At 34.7% G+C, this 15,943-nt stretch overlaps 2 protein-coding genes across 6 annotated transcripts; both read right to left on the reverse strand.

The window, feature by feature from the left end:
- Positions 1-100: 100 nt before the first annotated feature.
- On the reverse strand, positions 101-7,897 carry LOC145117373 (histone acetyltransferase HAC1-like). 5 transcript variants are annotated; one of them, XM_079053939.1, is made up of 15 exons: positions 7,711-7,897; positions 6,850-6,998; positions 6,646-6,754; positions 6,351-6,564; positions 4,396-6,215; positions 3,988-4,284; positions 3,621-3,899; positions 3,203-3,532; positions 2,985-3,127; positions 2,592-2,898; positions 2,369-2,508; positions 1,347-1,425; positions 878-1,261; positions 577-794; positions 101-490 (listed from the first exon to the last, which is right to left on the reverse strand). In XM_079053939.1, the coding sequence occupies exons 2-15, from the start codon at positions 6,990-6,992 to the stop codon at positions 379-381; spliced, it is 4,575 nt and encodes a 1,524-aa protein (XP_078910065.1). In that variant the 5' UTR covers positions 6,993-6,998; positions 7,711-7,897; the 3' UTR covers positions 101-378. The 5 variants fall into 5 exon arrangements, with proteins under 5 accessions (XP_078910065.1, XP_078909881.1, XP_078910005.1 ...); XM_079053755.1 differs by having other exon boundaries at positions 6,850-7,076; XM_079053879.1 differs by having other exon boundaries at positions 7,706-7,897.
- Positions 7,898-10,664: 2,767 nt separating this feature from the next.
- LOC145104506 (DNA ligase-like protein) lies at positions 10,665-13,735 on the reverse strand. The gene is made up of 8 exons (XM_079041740.1): positions 13,386-13,735; positions 12,352-12,476; positions 12,166-12,254; positions 12,001-12,096; positions 11,814-11,908; positions 11,521-11,561; positions 11,334-11,417; positions 10,665-10,937 (listed from the first exon to the last, which is right to left on the reverse strand). The coding sequence occupies exons 1-8, from the start codon at positions 13,423-13,425 to the stop codon at positions 10,791-10,793; spliced, it is 717 nt and encodes a 238-aa protein (XP_078897866.1). The 5' UTR covers positions 13,426-13,735; the 3' UTR covers positions 10,665-10,790.
- Between the last annotated feature and the right edge of the window lie 2,208 nt (positions 13,736-15,943).

Genomic DNA, 15,943 nt, shown 5'->3' on the forward strand with positions numbered 1-15,943 from the left:
TGTTTGGATTTTGTTTATTCGAGATAACCAAATACATAACTTATTTCATTATGCTACAAATACACGAACAAAAGAAAAAAAAAAAAACACCAACAAAAGATAACCATAAATGTCCACAACTGTAATTTCTGTTTATTCCCTTTCCTCTTTAACAAAGAATTGTTCCACGTTTCCATAAAAATAAAATTAAAAAACAAAAAGGAGAGACTCATATCCAAGAAAAAAAATGAAACAAAAAGAAAGATAACTATACTACACTACACTCAGATCGCTCTTTAGAAACAATTGTCCCTTCCTTTCGTCATCAATGTAGTTAAAATTTTGACCAAAATGTCAACTGCATGTGTATATAAAGAATATTTACAACTTTGCCACCCATCAAGTGCTGCTAGCAACCTCGGCAGCACGTTGCCTCATCATCTCCATAACCGCCACCCTCCGACGGCTATCCGACTGTTGTTGCAGCCTTCTCAAATGTTCATTTAAATCTCTGTATCCAAAATAATATAAAAAAAAAAAGTCACAATACAAAAACAACTAAAAACATACTTTCTTCAAATAAACACAAACAAGCACCTGCAACGTGGGACATGACATTGAGATTCTTTACAAGCGCGAGCATGAAGTCGAAGTAAATGCCACATTTTTTTACAAAGAAGACAACCACCTGAAGCCCGTGTCTTACAATTAAACCCGTGTCTGAAAAGCCCTTTCACTTTGCGACAATTCGGATACTGGCAAAGTGCCGATCCACATTGAGCCGCATGCACCAAAAGATCAAGCATTTTCCTAAGCTGTAATTTTCAAATTAATAAACTCGGTTATCAAAATCGTAAAAAACAAAATCTCCAGGGTAAAAAATGAAAATATAATATACCTGTAAAACTCGTTGTTGTCGGGCTTCTTTATTTTGTCCATCGCGTTCAGCAATGGAAGGATGGTTTGTCAAGTTATGAGGATGATTGATTCCTACATAACATGCATTGCAGACATCGAAATCGGGACAAAGCTCGCACCGCCAGCCTTGTCCCGTTTCGATGTCCAGGTGGCATTTGTTACATGATGTAACAAATGCCGGGGCGGTTGGATTGTGAAGGTGATACAAAACCATCATTGATGAATGTTTTGCACGCCGAAGAGTGTCATATTGGTAGTGGTTTCCTTGGCAAAGACTCAAAAAAGCCTGTCGAGTATCGAAAAATTCACTCTCCAGAATCTCGTCTTTGTCTTTTGTATCTGTTGGCACACCGTTGATTTCGATCTGCAAGTTTATTTATTTACAATTTTTAACCTGATTCAAAAATATATATATTTTATACGGAAATGTAACAGTGAAAGTAACTAACGGGATATAGTGCATGCTTCTCCCTGTGGTTAATAGGATGTTTTTCTCTCTCATCAAGCGTTTGTTCCATTTCGTGACACCTGCAAGCTCATTCACAATCATTGGGATTATAATTTTAATAAATATAAGGAAACCAACATTTGTTATAACTTATTATAATCTAGTGTTTGTTGAGACCACTAAAGTAGCTAGTAGCTAATAAGCTAATTTTTTAAAACCTAATTGATAGGCTCCGAGAGCTTTTTCACAAGTTTTCCAGATATACACTTAATATGCTAAAACTTTTTTTACAATTTTGTTTTCACATGTTTTATAACACTTAGTTTTTTACAATTTTTTTCAACATTTGTTATAACTTTTTTTACAATTTTCTACTTCTTTTACATCTTTTTTTTTTGTTTTTTACATATCCGTTTTCATGCAAAAAACTCATTTTTTACATATTCAGTTTTACAAATTTGTAATAAAATTAATTAAAAAAAAAAACTAAGTTGTAGAAAAACTTTATACAAAAAACTGTAAAAAAAGTTGGGCAAAAAGTTGTCAAAAAAAAAGGTTGTAGAAGTTGTAAAAAAAAAAGTGTGATCAATCTGAGACAACGTTAATGGTAGTTGCCTTTTAATATAATAAAGTATGTAGATTGATAAAATATAGACATCTGAAATAGTTCGTTGGCCAAATTTGGTGTTACCCATTTTTAATTATATATCTAAATGTCCTTTTATTTTATTTTACAGTTGTCATCTAGTTTATCAGCTACTTTTTAGTTTTTACCAAACACTATTACTTTACCAGCTAAGCACAATCTAAAAAGAAATAGATTAAATTATATTTTTGGTCCCTAAGTATAGTTCATTTTTTCAATTTTGGTCCCAATGAGTTTTCTCTTGCAATTTTGGTCTTATTTGAGGTTTTTGGTCGTTGTTCCAAGTAAAATGAGTATATTTTTTGGACGAAAATGGCAAAAATCAGCTACACTGAGGGACCAAAAATGTAATTTAGTCAAAGAAATATTATGGTTACCTATCACATAGACGAAAATTCTTGCATTGGTGACAAACCCAGCGCTTTCCAGACACCATTAGAACACAACAATGAGTGCACGCAGGTTGCAAGTGAACCATAATGAAATCTTCCTTCATTGGGGAAATCAATTCACCAAGCTGTAAAAAACGTATCACACATGAATAAGTAAAAATAAAAAAAGAATCTCAAGGCAAGATAAATATGAATATTTATTACTTACCCTATGCATGAGTAGAAGATCTTTGGAAAGATCGGTTTGACCCGAGGCTTTTAGGGCTCGTTTTGTTATGGGTTTTTTAACTTTAATCGACCCTTTTTTGTTTAACTTTCTTCCATCTTCTTCTTGACCAAGTTGATAGATTATGTCTTCAGCAGCACCAGGCCAATAATCCCCATCAAAATATGGCAATCTGGTTGCAGTTACTTTAGCTTTACACTCACCAGATGATATAAAGAAGTGGTCATATAAATTAGTAAGCTCAGCCACAATATTTTCCTTCATCGCCTTCCTTAACATAGCCAAATACCTGATACGAAGTACAAACAAAACATAACAATAACATTATTTAAATGTCAATAATGAAATAAAATGGATATCTATCTTAATACTCACCATTCTCTTAGTTTATCAGACTTTGGTGTCTTTTGGATTTCGGGATGGCAATATAAAATATAGTCTTCACCCTTTAATGGAGGGCAAGCCCATATATAGCAACTTGTGAAACCACGTAATTTACAGTATTCTAGATAACCAATCTGAAACAAGAAAAAAAATGGTGAAAAATATTGACTTTAAAGAAAAATGGAGTAAAAAAAAATAATAATAAATACCAGAATTTCATGATATACAAAGGTGCGAAGTGCCTCTCCTGTTATGGTTTTAATATCTGGTCTGAAGTACTTAACAGAATCCAAATAAGAAAGATAAACACGGCGATGATTTGGGTTCTGAGATTCTGTCCCAAATTCTTGCACATACATCCCAAATAGACATACTTCTACTCCTTCAATCTTCTGGAACAACAAAACTACCTTGGATTTATACCCAAACTCCTTGGGATAATTTTCATCTTCAAACATTTCAACAAATCTTTGTTTCACTTCCAACTTCTTGTCAACAGACGAGACAACTCTGACAACAAGCGATTCAGCTCCAGAAACCTGATAAAAAACAAAAACATACCTTTTAAATGTATCACTGAGATTATAATATCAATTTATAAGATGAGGATGAGCTTCAGCTACCTACCTCATCATAAGTTCTCCCATGGAACCTTGCTCTTTCCATTCGTTCCTGTTTCAATCTCTTAAACAGCCGATTCTCTATATGATCACTGAGAATTGTTCGAGGCAAATCTTTTGCACCAAGAACCGAACTTTGAGGTAGGGGAATCCTTTCTCCTTTTTCCACTTCTTCTATGTAACAATTTGGACAAGTGTACTCTGCTTCTCCTCCATCGTTTCTTTTACCATTAAATAATGCGCATATTTGATGTTGCCAGGCTTCACATTTGTCACATTGAACCCACTGTTGTAATAAAAAAAAGAAAAAAGATGGATTAAAAACTTATTATAATAAAACAATGATATAGATATACTTATTAAACAATATGTACCCATTCTTCCGTCTCTTCGTCGTTTTTCTTTTTCTCCATTCTTGACTTTAGAATATTAGTTCCATCAACATTTACGGTCTCTCCACGTGTCTCATTATAGCAGGGAATACAAAAATAATGGCGGGTGTCACCGGTTCCAATGGTGTAAAACATTGCATTTCTTTTGATACGAGCACCACAAGGTGTGCAGTATATAGGTGGTGGTTCAAAACTTAGCTTTTCAACTGCACATAACTGACAAGCATTCTCGTTCATTGAACTCTCCATACCTTGATTCTTTTCCACCTTTGCTTTACTCTAAAAGTAACAATATAAATTACAAAAATAAATGAAATTTTAGGAAAACATAAGAATAAGTAGAAACATGAGTGTAAGTAATATTCTAATCTGGAACTCTGGATATCTGACCTGGCCCACCCACTGTCTGAGACCTGCAATATGTTCCCGAATCTGCTCCGGAGTAAACAATTCCATCATTGATACTCCCTTTATTTTCGGCTTTCCGGACTTTGTTACACCACAAGTTTCCGATTCCACCTCTTTTTCAGTCTTAACAAACTCCACACTTTGTATACTTTCAGACTTCTGTTTTACAGAAGTTGCAGGGAGATCTGTTTTGACTTCAGACTTTATAGGAATAACAGCTTGATGTTCTTCAACCGGTGCATCTTTAAGAGCTTCTAGGGTATTAGAGATGGGAATTGGTACGTTGGAATTATCAATTCCGGCAGGTAGTGATTCTGATGGTGGTTCGATCTTAATGCGTTTCATGGGTGGGTGTAAAGCTTCTGAAGTTTCAACCACAGATGGACTCATTTTCATAGCATGTATGCCAGCATGATCACTATGGTGATCAGGTGGAAGACCAGAATTGGAATTGGAATTGGAATCAGTACGAATGCTGGTTTTTAGTTGCACGAAACGCTTAACCGGAACACAAACCGGACAAGTTGGATCCCGACAATTCCAGTGATGATGGAGGAGAGGTTTTGTCCCACGACAACGAGGGAATCGGCATCGAACGAGATCTTTGCATGATGTTATATGATTCCATAGTTTTTGAGCTGTTATGCAATTGGGTTCTGGGCATTTGCCAGGTGGATGAACACATTTGCGAGCATGTCGCAAGAACAAAATCCATCTTTGTTGCTTCTCGTACTGTAACTCAAGGTTTGAATTAGGGTTAGGGTTTTCACCCATAGCCCTGGAATTATTACCAGATGCTTCTGAAGATAGATTATTCCTTTGAGCTTCATCTTGCCCTGTTATTCTTTGATGAAATTCCTCTTGAAAATTCGGATCATAAGACATGTTACCCAATCTTGAATTTGAATGCCATTGACCCTCTGGTTCATTTGGGGAGTCCACATCAAATTGGTGTTGTAGCATCTGCTGTGAAGTTTCTGCCATTGGTAACTTATTAGTTGCCATGGATGACTGGAATTGTTCATTAACTTGTGCCTGCAAACCTTCATTTTGAGATTCCATTCCAGGCTCTGACTTGATTTGACCAGCGGAATCAGATATCATCTGAGACTTTCCAAACGACAACCGTTGATTCTGCTGAATTTGCAGCATCTGTTGCTGTTGTTGCTGTAAATGAAGAGCCTGTTGACCCTGAAAATCCATCTTTTGCTCGGCATTTTTCAAATTTGATTGATTTTTCATCAATGGGGAACTTGTTCTATGTAACGCCTGCAAGCTCACTGGATTCATGTTCCGGAAATTTAAAGAATCAATAGTACCACCATGTGATGACATTTGCTGCTGATTTGAATCAAAATGTGGTTTTTGGGAGTTTACATATGAGCCATTCATCATCTGTAAATTGTTGTTATTCATCATCCCTACATTGTTTATTGATCCATTTTGAAACCCGTAAGCTTTTTGCTGCAAACTAGACCTAACTCCACCAGCCATATGGCTTCCAAGACTATGCAAGATTTGACTATTTTGACCACCAACTTGCTGTTTTTGATTTAGTGGCTGAGAGATAATTGTAGAATCCACACCCGAAATCCCAACAAGATTATTAGATGAATCCGCATTCATGTAAGACTGTTTACCAGTGTTATTAATATTGCCATTGTTGTTGTTGTTACTAAATCCAGGAGTAGGTATCATTTGGCTTGCCATTCTTTGTGCACTCATTGATGAAATCATGCTGTTCCCACCTGAACCCATGGCAAAATTGGATGTTGACTGTTGATATCCATTAGTCAACCCTCCTGCATTCAAAAGTGGATTCCCTTGTGAAATGTTATTCAAATCAAAATTTTGCTACAGATTATGAGGTATAAATAATTAAATACTGTCAGATGAACTGAAGGAACCACTATTAGGTATGAAGCTTCCAGTATTACCACCATTTGAAAACGAGTGATCCATAGATGATTGAACAGTTAAGCTTGAATTCCCGGTTTGAGATACACCCGGAGTCGGAATCATGATTCCCATTGCAACAGAGGTATTCCTATTCCCTTGCTGCTGATATTGTTGATTGTGATTATTCAATGGGAGACGTTTGATCAAACTATGTAGCCGAATTTCTAATGTCTCTAAGTTCATATACTCCTCCTAAAATTGAAATTTTTTTTTTAAAAAACAATTTATAAGAAAATATAAAAGAATACAATGTTAACAAACATAAAAACAAACCTTGGAGGTAGCAATTTTAAAAAGGCCTTCCTCTAATCGTTTAACAATATCAAGCACTTTCTTTTGGGCTATCACTTGTGTTTGTTGTCGTTGCATGAGAAAAGCATAGCTGGGGAAAGGAGATTCAATTTAACTGTCAGGGGTCAAAATAGGAGAAAAGGTAAATCTTGAGGGGCTATTTATATCAAATTTAGGAAGACTTACATTTTCTCTTGTATGAATCGCCTTGCCTTGACAAAACCAGGCTCCATAATGAGTGTACTACGCTGACCTCCTACACTGTTTTGCATCATGTTCTGCTGATGTGGCAGGGCATTGGGCACCTGCCCAGAGAACTGACCAGCCATCTGTGTCTGTAAATTCATTCTTAAGCTGTTGTCTTCAATCAATATATGATATAATTCATAACACAATGTCACAATCCAATACTCCTGATCAATATCACATGTTCCATAATATTAATGATGCCTAATCATTTACTCAAGCTGTATGCATAATTGCAATTGAATGGAAGAAATAAAATTAAATGGAAAAATAAGGTCAAAGAATCTGATTTTAAATGGTTTGCTGGATTTGCAGTAATGTACTAAAACAGAATCCCAAACAGTCAAGTGTCAACTCTAGTTAATGTACATTTCTATAGGGATGTAAGATAGAGATGGAACTCTGTCACAATCAACTTCAATAAATCTTCAGCAGAAAGCCTGTCACATCAACAATGCCTATGGATTCGCTCCCATTAAAATCGCAAACAAACAAGTCAACTTAAGACATGACACCCAAACATTGATAATGATCCCCAATTACAGGAAATTTCAAAACTGAAACTCCCAAAACCCAAACTAAAAAATATGACGAAGTGGATGTGACTTTATAAGCTAAAACGAACAAAAATCATTCACTTCAAACGACATTAACTATAGCGTAGTTCTTGGACACTATCCAGTTCAATTACACAAAACCCTAATCCAAATTCTACAAATTGATACGATCAAATACAAATTAACTAAAAGTGATCGAGAATCAGAGGAAAGCTAACAACTGATCGCAGTACAAGTACCTTACTTGTTATTGTTCTTGGTCTTTGAACAGTACGGCGATGAGTAATCAAAAACGTGTTTGTCCACCCCTATACGACTTGCAGAGTATGAGAGAGAAAGAGAGAAGAATTTTGTCGGACCTTGTCATAGACAAGAAATTTTACGACCCGATTTCAATGGGTTATCGGATTCATGTAGGAATGACCCGAAACAAAAAACAGTTTCCCAATTTGGGTTCTAAAGAGGGCTTTCCATGAACCCACTTTAAAAGCAAGCTAGCATCGTATTCGTGTATTCCCTTCTTTTTATCAATGAATATATTCATGTATTTATAGAAAAATCATTATCTTTTGGGTAATTTACCCAACAAAAACTATTTTTGTTTATTTTTTTACAAAACAAATATTAATAAAACCAATATCAACCGGGTATTGCCAAATGTTTAGAACCGGAATTGATCCGGTTGGTCAAACAGTTGGACCTTGAACTGATGAAGAGACCGGGCCAACTAAGAGCAGTTTTTTTTTATTATTTATGAACTGGATTGAATCAGCCGATTTTACCATAAAGCCGATTGAACCGTTGACCAAGGCTGTTACAAAAATCTGTTTTAAACCGAATAAAATAATAATAGCACAAAGTACCATACTCATATTTATCTTTTATTATTTTCAACAGCATTACACAGTTATATAAGATATAGAAAATGTTGTGAAACAAAACATCAAACGATTTTGACTTAATATTTGATTGTTGTTTTAATTTTGATTCACTATTCCATACACCCCACATTGATCTGACTATTCATTGTTCTTTGTTCCTTGAAACATCAATCTTTTCATATTAACTAAAAACTTTATTAAGTTTACATATTTTATTTTAGTAAACAGGAGAGATTTGATAGATTCAAATTGTTGAATAACATGTAATTATTCGCATTTATATTTCATCTCCAAAGCATCTTGACATGCAATAAGGAGAAGTCTCTTACTTTTGGAACTAATACTTCCACTTCTTTTTTGGTCTAGCTGAAGAAGACTAGAATATTAACTCGTATTTGAAAGATTTTCAATAATATGTGAAGGTCGAATAGGAAATACATCATTATGCATTGTAGCTATAGAATAATCACTTGTATTCTGAAAATCAAATTGAACCGGTGGTTCAACTAGTTGAACCGATCGACCCGTGGCCCGTTCATCACATCGATTCATTTAGACAGTTAGAGTAAAAACAAACAATTGGAAGGGTTTTAGAATGTTTGGGTTTTCAAAAGGGCTTCCATGAAAAGGATTAGTTCGATATGATTGACTAAGATAATCAAAAGTTTGGTCCTATTAAGTTTTGATTTTATAACCTCGTTTACAAAAGTTTTGTAACCTTGTTAGTCACTCTAGTGTGGTGTTAAGAGAGAGATTCACATGACTAATTGACCATAAGTTTGGTAAGTTTTGATTTTGAAGCCTTCTTGCTCATCTTAATCCAGATGATGATGGAACATGAAGAACACAAATGTCACCGGTGGCTACTTGGTCACAAACAATATGTATTGATCTGGATCAAGGTGTTTTGTCTCTAATGTTAAATTGGATTTAAAGAAAAAATATAAATTGCACGTACATCACCGCAATACATAATAGTAGCTTTAGAAATCAAACCAGCATGTCTCAGAAACTGCATTGGCAACAACATAATACTCAACCTCTGCACTAGCACTAAAACGAGAGTTTGTGGGTTGTTGCTTAGAGAAGCATGGGAGAAGATTATCGTCGAGGTAAACATGGTAACCTAAAGTAAAGTGTCAGGTGGAATGACATCGCATTACTGCTTTAGATAGTATTGAAATTCATGTTGTTTTGTAACAAACCATCAGGAAATTTATATTTTATCATCTTATACAAAGTATGACAAAGATTATGGTTGTTATTTCCTAACAAATACTATTAGAGAAGGTTGTGACGCCTATTTTTATCATGAGTGAAGGGTAAACATAAATTAAATATTACTTTGTATACCAAGCATTATATATGTGATAATTAAGGTTACGCATGTTTATATTTATCAGAATAATATTGTTTGTTATAAACCTTATTCTGCCATCAAACCAACACTTGATAGTTGATATAAAAATACTTTGTTTTGTACCATATATGGATATTGATTGATCTCAAGTGGATGATACATTTTTGCCTCACTAACGTCCATAAAAAGATATTTGGACTTAATTTGATCTTTTAATGATAATTGATAAATGAACTTTCCTTATATCACACATTGGCCACAGAATCTTCCAACAAACTACACATGTCTGCAAGTTTTACATTTCACATTTTTTTCACAATCAAAAGTAATGCTTATGTCTCTATGTGTTTGGACTTTATTTAAAGTTTTATATAATTAATCAGAGACAATGTGAATTTCGGTTCTATTGAAGTGATATCTGATCAAATATGTAAAAACTGTTTGATTCTATTGATTGTGGCGATTGGCAAATAATGTCAAAATCAACTAGGTATAGACATTTGTTATGGTGTGCAAAACATGTTGATTACAGAGCCCCAATAAAACACATATTTTGGATAAATTTATAGCTATCATTAAATTTGTCATCAAAACACATATTTTGTGTTAGATATCAAACTCCTTGATGGTGTTGGAAATTGGAATCTTTAAAAAATTCAAGTCATTTTTTACATGAGATTGTGATTAGATTTTAGGAAATGAAAATTGCAACAAGTAAATTTTAATATATGAAGATCATAAATGGGATACCCGATACCTGCGGTTATATATCCGGAAACCCGATGGGTATTTTTATGTTCTAACCACTAAATTTTCATTTTTTATAGTTGGATCACTAATCATTTTATAACCAGGGATATTGGGGTATTTAAACTTCAACTGTCACAATAGTTGAACATATAAATGTTTAAAGACTCACCCACTAAAATGAAGTTGACATGTTGGAAAATTGGTTGCCATTTAATGCATTAAAAACTATTTTTGTATTACAAAAAATACCAATCAAACGTCTTCAAATTCATTTTGAAAATTTGGTTGCTATTTAATATAGAAAGTGTAAAAGCTCACAATGTGTGCGTCAAGTCAACTAATTCTGGGGCTCATGTTGAACTTGCAGTCTCTGAAAAATCTTGAAATCATCTCAGCTTTTTCTGATGAAATGTCAGTGTTTTCCAGAATGATTTCCTTTGATGCTTTGGCTAATGCTTCGATTGATCCTATGCTTTGAAGCTGTTGCCACAAAACATATTACCACAAAGTGTTACCATGTGGTAATATATCATTTCAAAGCACATAACTAAATGCATGAAATAGCAACATACTTTCATTTGCTTGTGTATCATAGCATCCTACTTTGATTTCTTTCTGTTACATCATTGTATATTTGTAAGTTCAGAATTTTTCTTATTAGGACATTATACTTTGAAATTTTACTCGATTATAGCAGTGAAAATTGATTTAGATTTGGATTTGGATGGCATTGTTATAGAATCAGGTAGATTTTTCAAAGTAGAATGTTGTAATAGGAAGTAAACAAATCAACAAAAGTATGCTGCTGTGCTATTTCTGCGTTATAGTGCTAAAATAAATGTGTGGTGTAGACTCTAGAGTTAGTGATGTTAATACCGCATTAGCATCATGAGGTTCAACACGTGGGATTGAGGAGACAACTCTGAGGAATGCATTCATCCCTTGGACTGACCTCTCCCTCTTACAGAAAAAAGAAAGCACATAAACATAAGAAGATAACTCTGAAAAATTTTGAAAAAAAAAAAATTTAATTAAAATTAAAATTAATGGAATGGAAACTTACCTCAGCTTTCAATTTGGAAACTACATCGTGCCTCTTGCACACTGTCAAACAATACAACAATTTTTGTGATAATGAATATGATGAGGGCATGAATGTCTTTTCCGTATGTTTCACAAGATGGGATGGGACTATACAAGCTATCCAGGGCTATCTTTTATGATGAGGGTATTTATGTCTTTTGCACAGATGAGAGACCAAAAGTAAGTCCTTGTCCCACCTTTTTGAGTGAGACAAAAAATTGCAATTTCTGTCATGTCATGTGTAAGAAATGGGGACTAAGTATGGAGCCTTACCACCACGAGCATGTGCTATTCTTACAATCTTCTCAAACCCCATTTCTAGATCCAGAGCTGGAACAAATGTTGGTCTACCAATATCCTTACTGTAACTAAATAAAATAAAAAAGATCATCTCCATGTTTTTGTTTAAATCATCTAGAGAGGGATTGTGTGGAAGGTAAAAGTGTCATGTGTGATTTACCTAAAATAAGAATGTACAAAAGAATCATTCTGCTCCTTTGTGGGAAGAATGACGACCACATAGAGATGTGCAAATTGACTCTTCAGTTTCTGAGCTCTGTATCAACTAACATAAGATCAAAGGTGAACAAGATAGAGCTATCTGAAAAATAAAATGTCCACTTACCTGCTAAAAATAGGTCCAGGATTGTTGCAGTCGTAATTTATGACAAAAATGAAAGCCAGCGATAAACCCCCACAGTTAAAGATGAGATCCTGAAAAAGTGAAAAGTGAAAGTTTAAAGCCAAAGTAGAAGAGATGTGGAACTGGTGAAAAGAGAGATGATAAACATAAACCAAATGGATTTTTTACAGGTGCAATTGGCACAAAGTTTAACCGAAAGGAATTTGAAGTGAGGAAGCAGGATATAAAGTTTATGAAGGATGAATGTTGTTCGTCTCTCCATTTGGTACTCATCAGGCAAACCCCACCAACACCTGTATCAATGCAAATCCCACTTAGTTATAAGGAATCAGTAAATCACTAACAGAGGTAAAAATGTCATTCTTGAAATACTCTCATCTTAATTGAAAACTTTGTCCCATGAAGTATTTTCTTGGGATACAGATTATGATGTTTCTCTCAACTCTCAACTCTCAAGCTCGTATGCATCATCAGTCACAGAAAGTATGCCATGTATTTTGGCATGACCTCAGTTTGACTGCCAGTGTGATAGTGATAAGTTTGTAAATGTCCCAGTAAAGCAAGAGCCAATGTCTCTAGATCCTCAACCAAGGAAGATCATTGTACCCCACTGACAATGTTTCAACTCAGATAAGCCTAAAACCAATTTCATGAAATAACATAGTTTGATGCTTATGGTGATGCCATGATGCTAAAATGAAGCAAATAGCCTGATGATCTCATGATCATGCAAGTAGCACTACTTCTCATGCCTGTCTTTCAAGTTTCGACTCACACAAACATATGCAGCAGGAAATTTCATCAAACTCTTCCCCAGGATTAGTGAACAGGTAGTTATACACTATAATCAGTCGCATATAAAGCTATAACTAGTAGGCATTTGAAGAAAAACATTAAACCAACACTAGTCAATCGCATAAAAGATAATGAAAACAATCAAAAGTTTAGATATCGTCACTTGAACCTCTATTGATGGACACGTGATAGCAATTAGCCTTTTACAGGGAATTTCCATTATTTCAGTTATTAACTGGCAAGTGATGTGCTGCAACCAATGAATCTATCTATATTACAATGTAAAATTTTCATACGATACATAACTGAAGTCAGAGATGTAATAAGTCATGTAAATGTATAGAAATTGCATCAACGTAAAAATGACCTAAAACTGAAACAATTTACAGAATAGTAGAAAAGATCACCTGAGTTACGTATAGATTCGTTGTTCTGAGCGCGAATCATCGACAAAATTCAGATTCTTACGAAATTTGCCAACTCAAAGTTTCGAAAACGAACATGAATTATGAATCTTCTGCAGTCGTCAAATTCAATTGGACTATAATCACTGCGCCGTATTCCTATGAGCTTCTGAATTATGCGTACCTCATGGAATGACAAAAGAATACGAGTTCCGAGCTTCCGACCAGCACTGCAATGGAGAATTAGGGCAATAGCTTAAACTCCAAGTTCCATTAGTGGTGACGGGCGAGGAGAGCGTCGGACGATCGTGCAACGTTAGACGATGATATTGGCCCCTGTTTGGCGCTCATCTTTGAACTTCTAAGGGGGTGTTTGGATTCATGTTAAAAAGTTTTTGACAAAAGTCCTTTTTATTTTTTTGGCTTTTTACAAAATTTCCTATGACAAAAGTCTTTTTTGATTTTTTGACTTTTTACAAAAGATAGTTTTAAAATGTGTTTGGTTCATCTTTTAACTTTTAAAAAGCTAAAAACCCAAAAATTGCAAAAAGTCACAATTTCATGATTTTTCAAAAGTTTATTTTTGTTATTGCCAAAAAGTTGTTTTAAAAGAACTTTTTGAAATGCCCAAACATCTTTTTTAACTTTTAGCTTTTTGGAAAATCTAAAAGTTCTAAAAGTCATTTTAAAAGATTTCTCAAACACCCTCTAACTTACCGTATCAATTAATTTTGACAAAACTGCAAATTTGGTCTCTGTGGTTTGCCAAAAAAATGTAGATGGAGTCCAAAATCAGTTTTTTTTGTGGTTATGGTCCCTATCAAACATAAAAAGACTATTATACCATTTTAATTTGTTTTTTATATTTTTTTATTTCTTTTACCATTTTTATAATTTAAAAATAAAAAAGAAACAACAAACCTCCCAAACCCACTACCCGGTTACCCTCTTCCCTCTTCCCCCTCTTTTCTCTCTCTCTCTCTCTCTCTCTCTATATATATATATATATATCTATCTCTCTCTCTCTCTCTCACACACACACACATCCCCAAGAAAACCCAGAACCACCAAATTTCACCATCTCCACCATAGATTCACCTCTGAATGATAAGAGAATTTCACGACTTAACTTCAAACTAAAGCTTCATACCTGATTCATCCTATGATCGTGTTCTTGCTTTCATCCCAGATTCATCTTATGTTCCTCAAATCAAAGAAACCTCACAGCCACACAAGGGTTCTGGAACCTCGGTTATTCCCAATGCGATACAATTTATGCAATATGAGGATCGATGCATTTGATTCAAGTCCCTTTGTTCATCATTGACATATTATTAGGGCTCCAATTTGTTCAACACAAACTTGAAAAATGGATGAACAACCCAGAAAATCTATTATCCAACCTTACCTCCATTTTCTTCTTCTTCACCTTAAGTGCAAGATAAGATCAATTATCCAAATTCATTACCGGGTTCTTCTCATCAGACTTCAAATTGAAAAAAACCCATCAGCCAAGCATACATCAACACTGTCAAACAGTAGGAGTTTTTCCTCCTGTGGTTACTATTCGCTCTCACTTGAGGATGGTGGGTACCGTTGAGTAACATCCCCTCCATTTTTGTTTCGTTCCATATTTTCTTCGATTTGTAATCAGCATCAATGTTTTGTTTTCTCCATTCCAAATTTTCATGGGATTTATATTTCTAGGTTAGATCCCTCTCTCTAATCCTTCAAACACTTTCGTGATGAAGTTCTTACACTATGTGTGTATGTGTGTTTGAGCTTCTTTATTTCTAGTGTGTTTGAGCTTCTATGTTTCAGGTGTGTTTGAGCTTTTCTCTGTAACTAGTATGGCTTAGTTAGAAAAAAACTGTGAGAATGGTGTGAAATAGAGCAGTAAGGAAGAAGAAGATGAGAGAGAGAGAGGGAGAGGGAGAGAGAGAGAGAGAGAGAGAGAGAGGGAGGGGTAGGGATACGGTGGGTGAGGGTAAGGTGGGCCAATCCTTGTTTTTTGTATTATTTTTAAATTAAAAGGGTCTTAAAACAAATACAAAAAATTAAAAAAGAAATTAAAAGGGCAAAATAGTCCTTTCAACTTTTTGAGGGACTAAAACCACAAAAAACTTCTGATTTTGGACTAGTGGTGCAAGTTGGAAATTTTTTGGACTCCATCCACATATTTTTGCTAACCACAGGGACCAAAACTGCAGTTTTGTCATTAATTTTCTACAAAATTGCAAGTTTTGTCCCTGTGGTATGTCAAAAATTGGATGTTTGGTCCAAAAAGTTTTGGGGTTGCACCGGTGGTCCAAAAGGTTTGATTTGTTATGGAATTGGTCCAAAGGCTTAACAGTCGTTTGTGCCCTCCGTTTGTGTGAGGGTATTTCTGTCAATTCACACCCCTTCTTTTAATATCTTCTTAAATTAAACCCCATCTTCCTAATTAATTGATACCTACCGCCAAATCCCCTGTGCAGTTCGTCGATTGACTATCATATCACCTTCGTCTTCGTTCGTTACCCAAAAGCCCTAATCTCAAAGTGAAGTTTTTTTGTGATCGT

The sequence above is a fragment of the Lactuca virosa genome, chromosome 1 (assembly GCF_052849685.1).
Source record: "Lactuca virosa cultivar CGN04683 chromosome 1, Lactuca_virosa_CGN04683_v6, whole genome shotgun sequence".
Taxonomy (NCBI): Eukaryota; Viridiplantae; Streptophyta; class Magnoliopsida; order Asterales; family Asteraceae; genus Lactuca; species Lactuca virosa.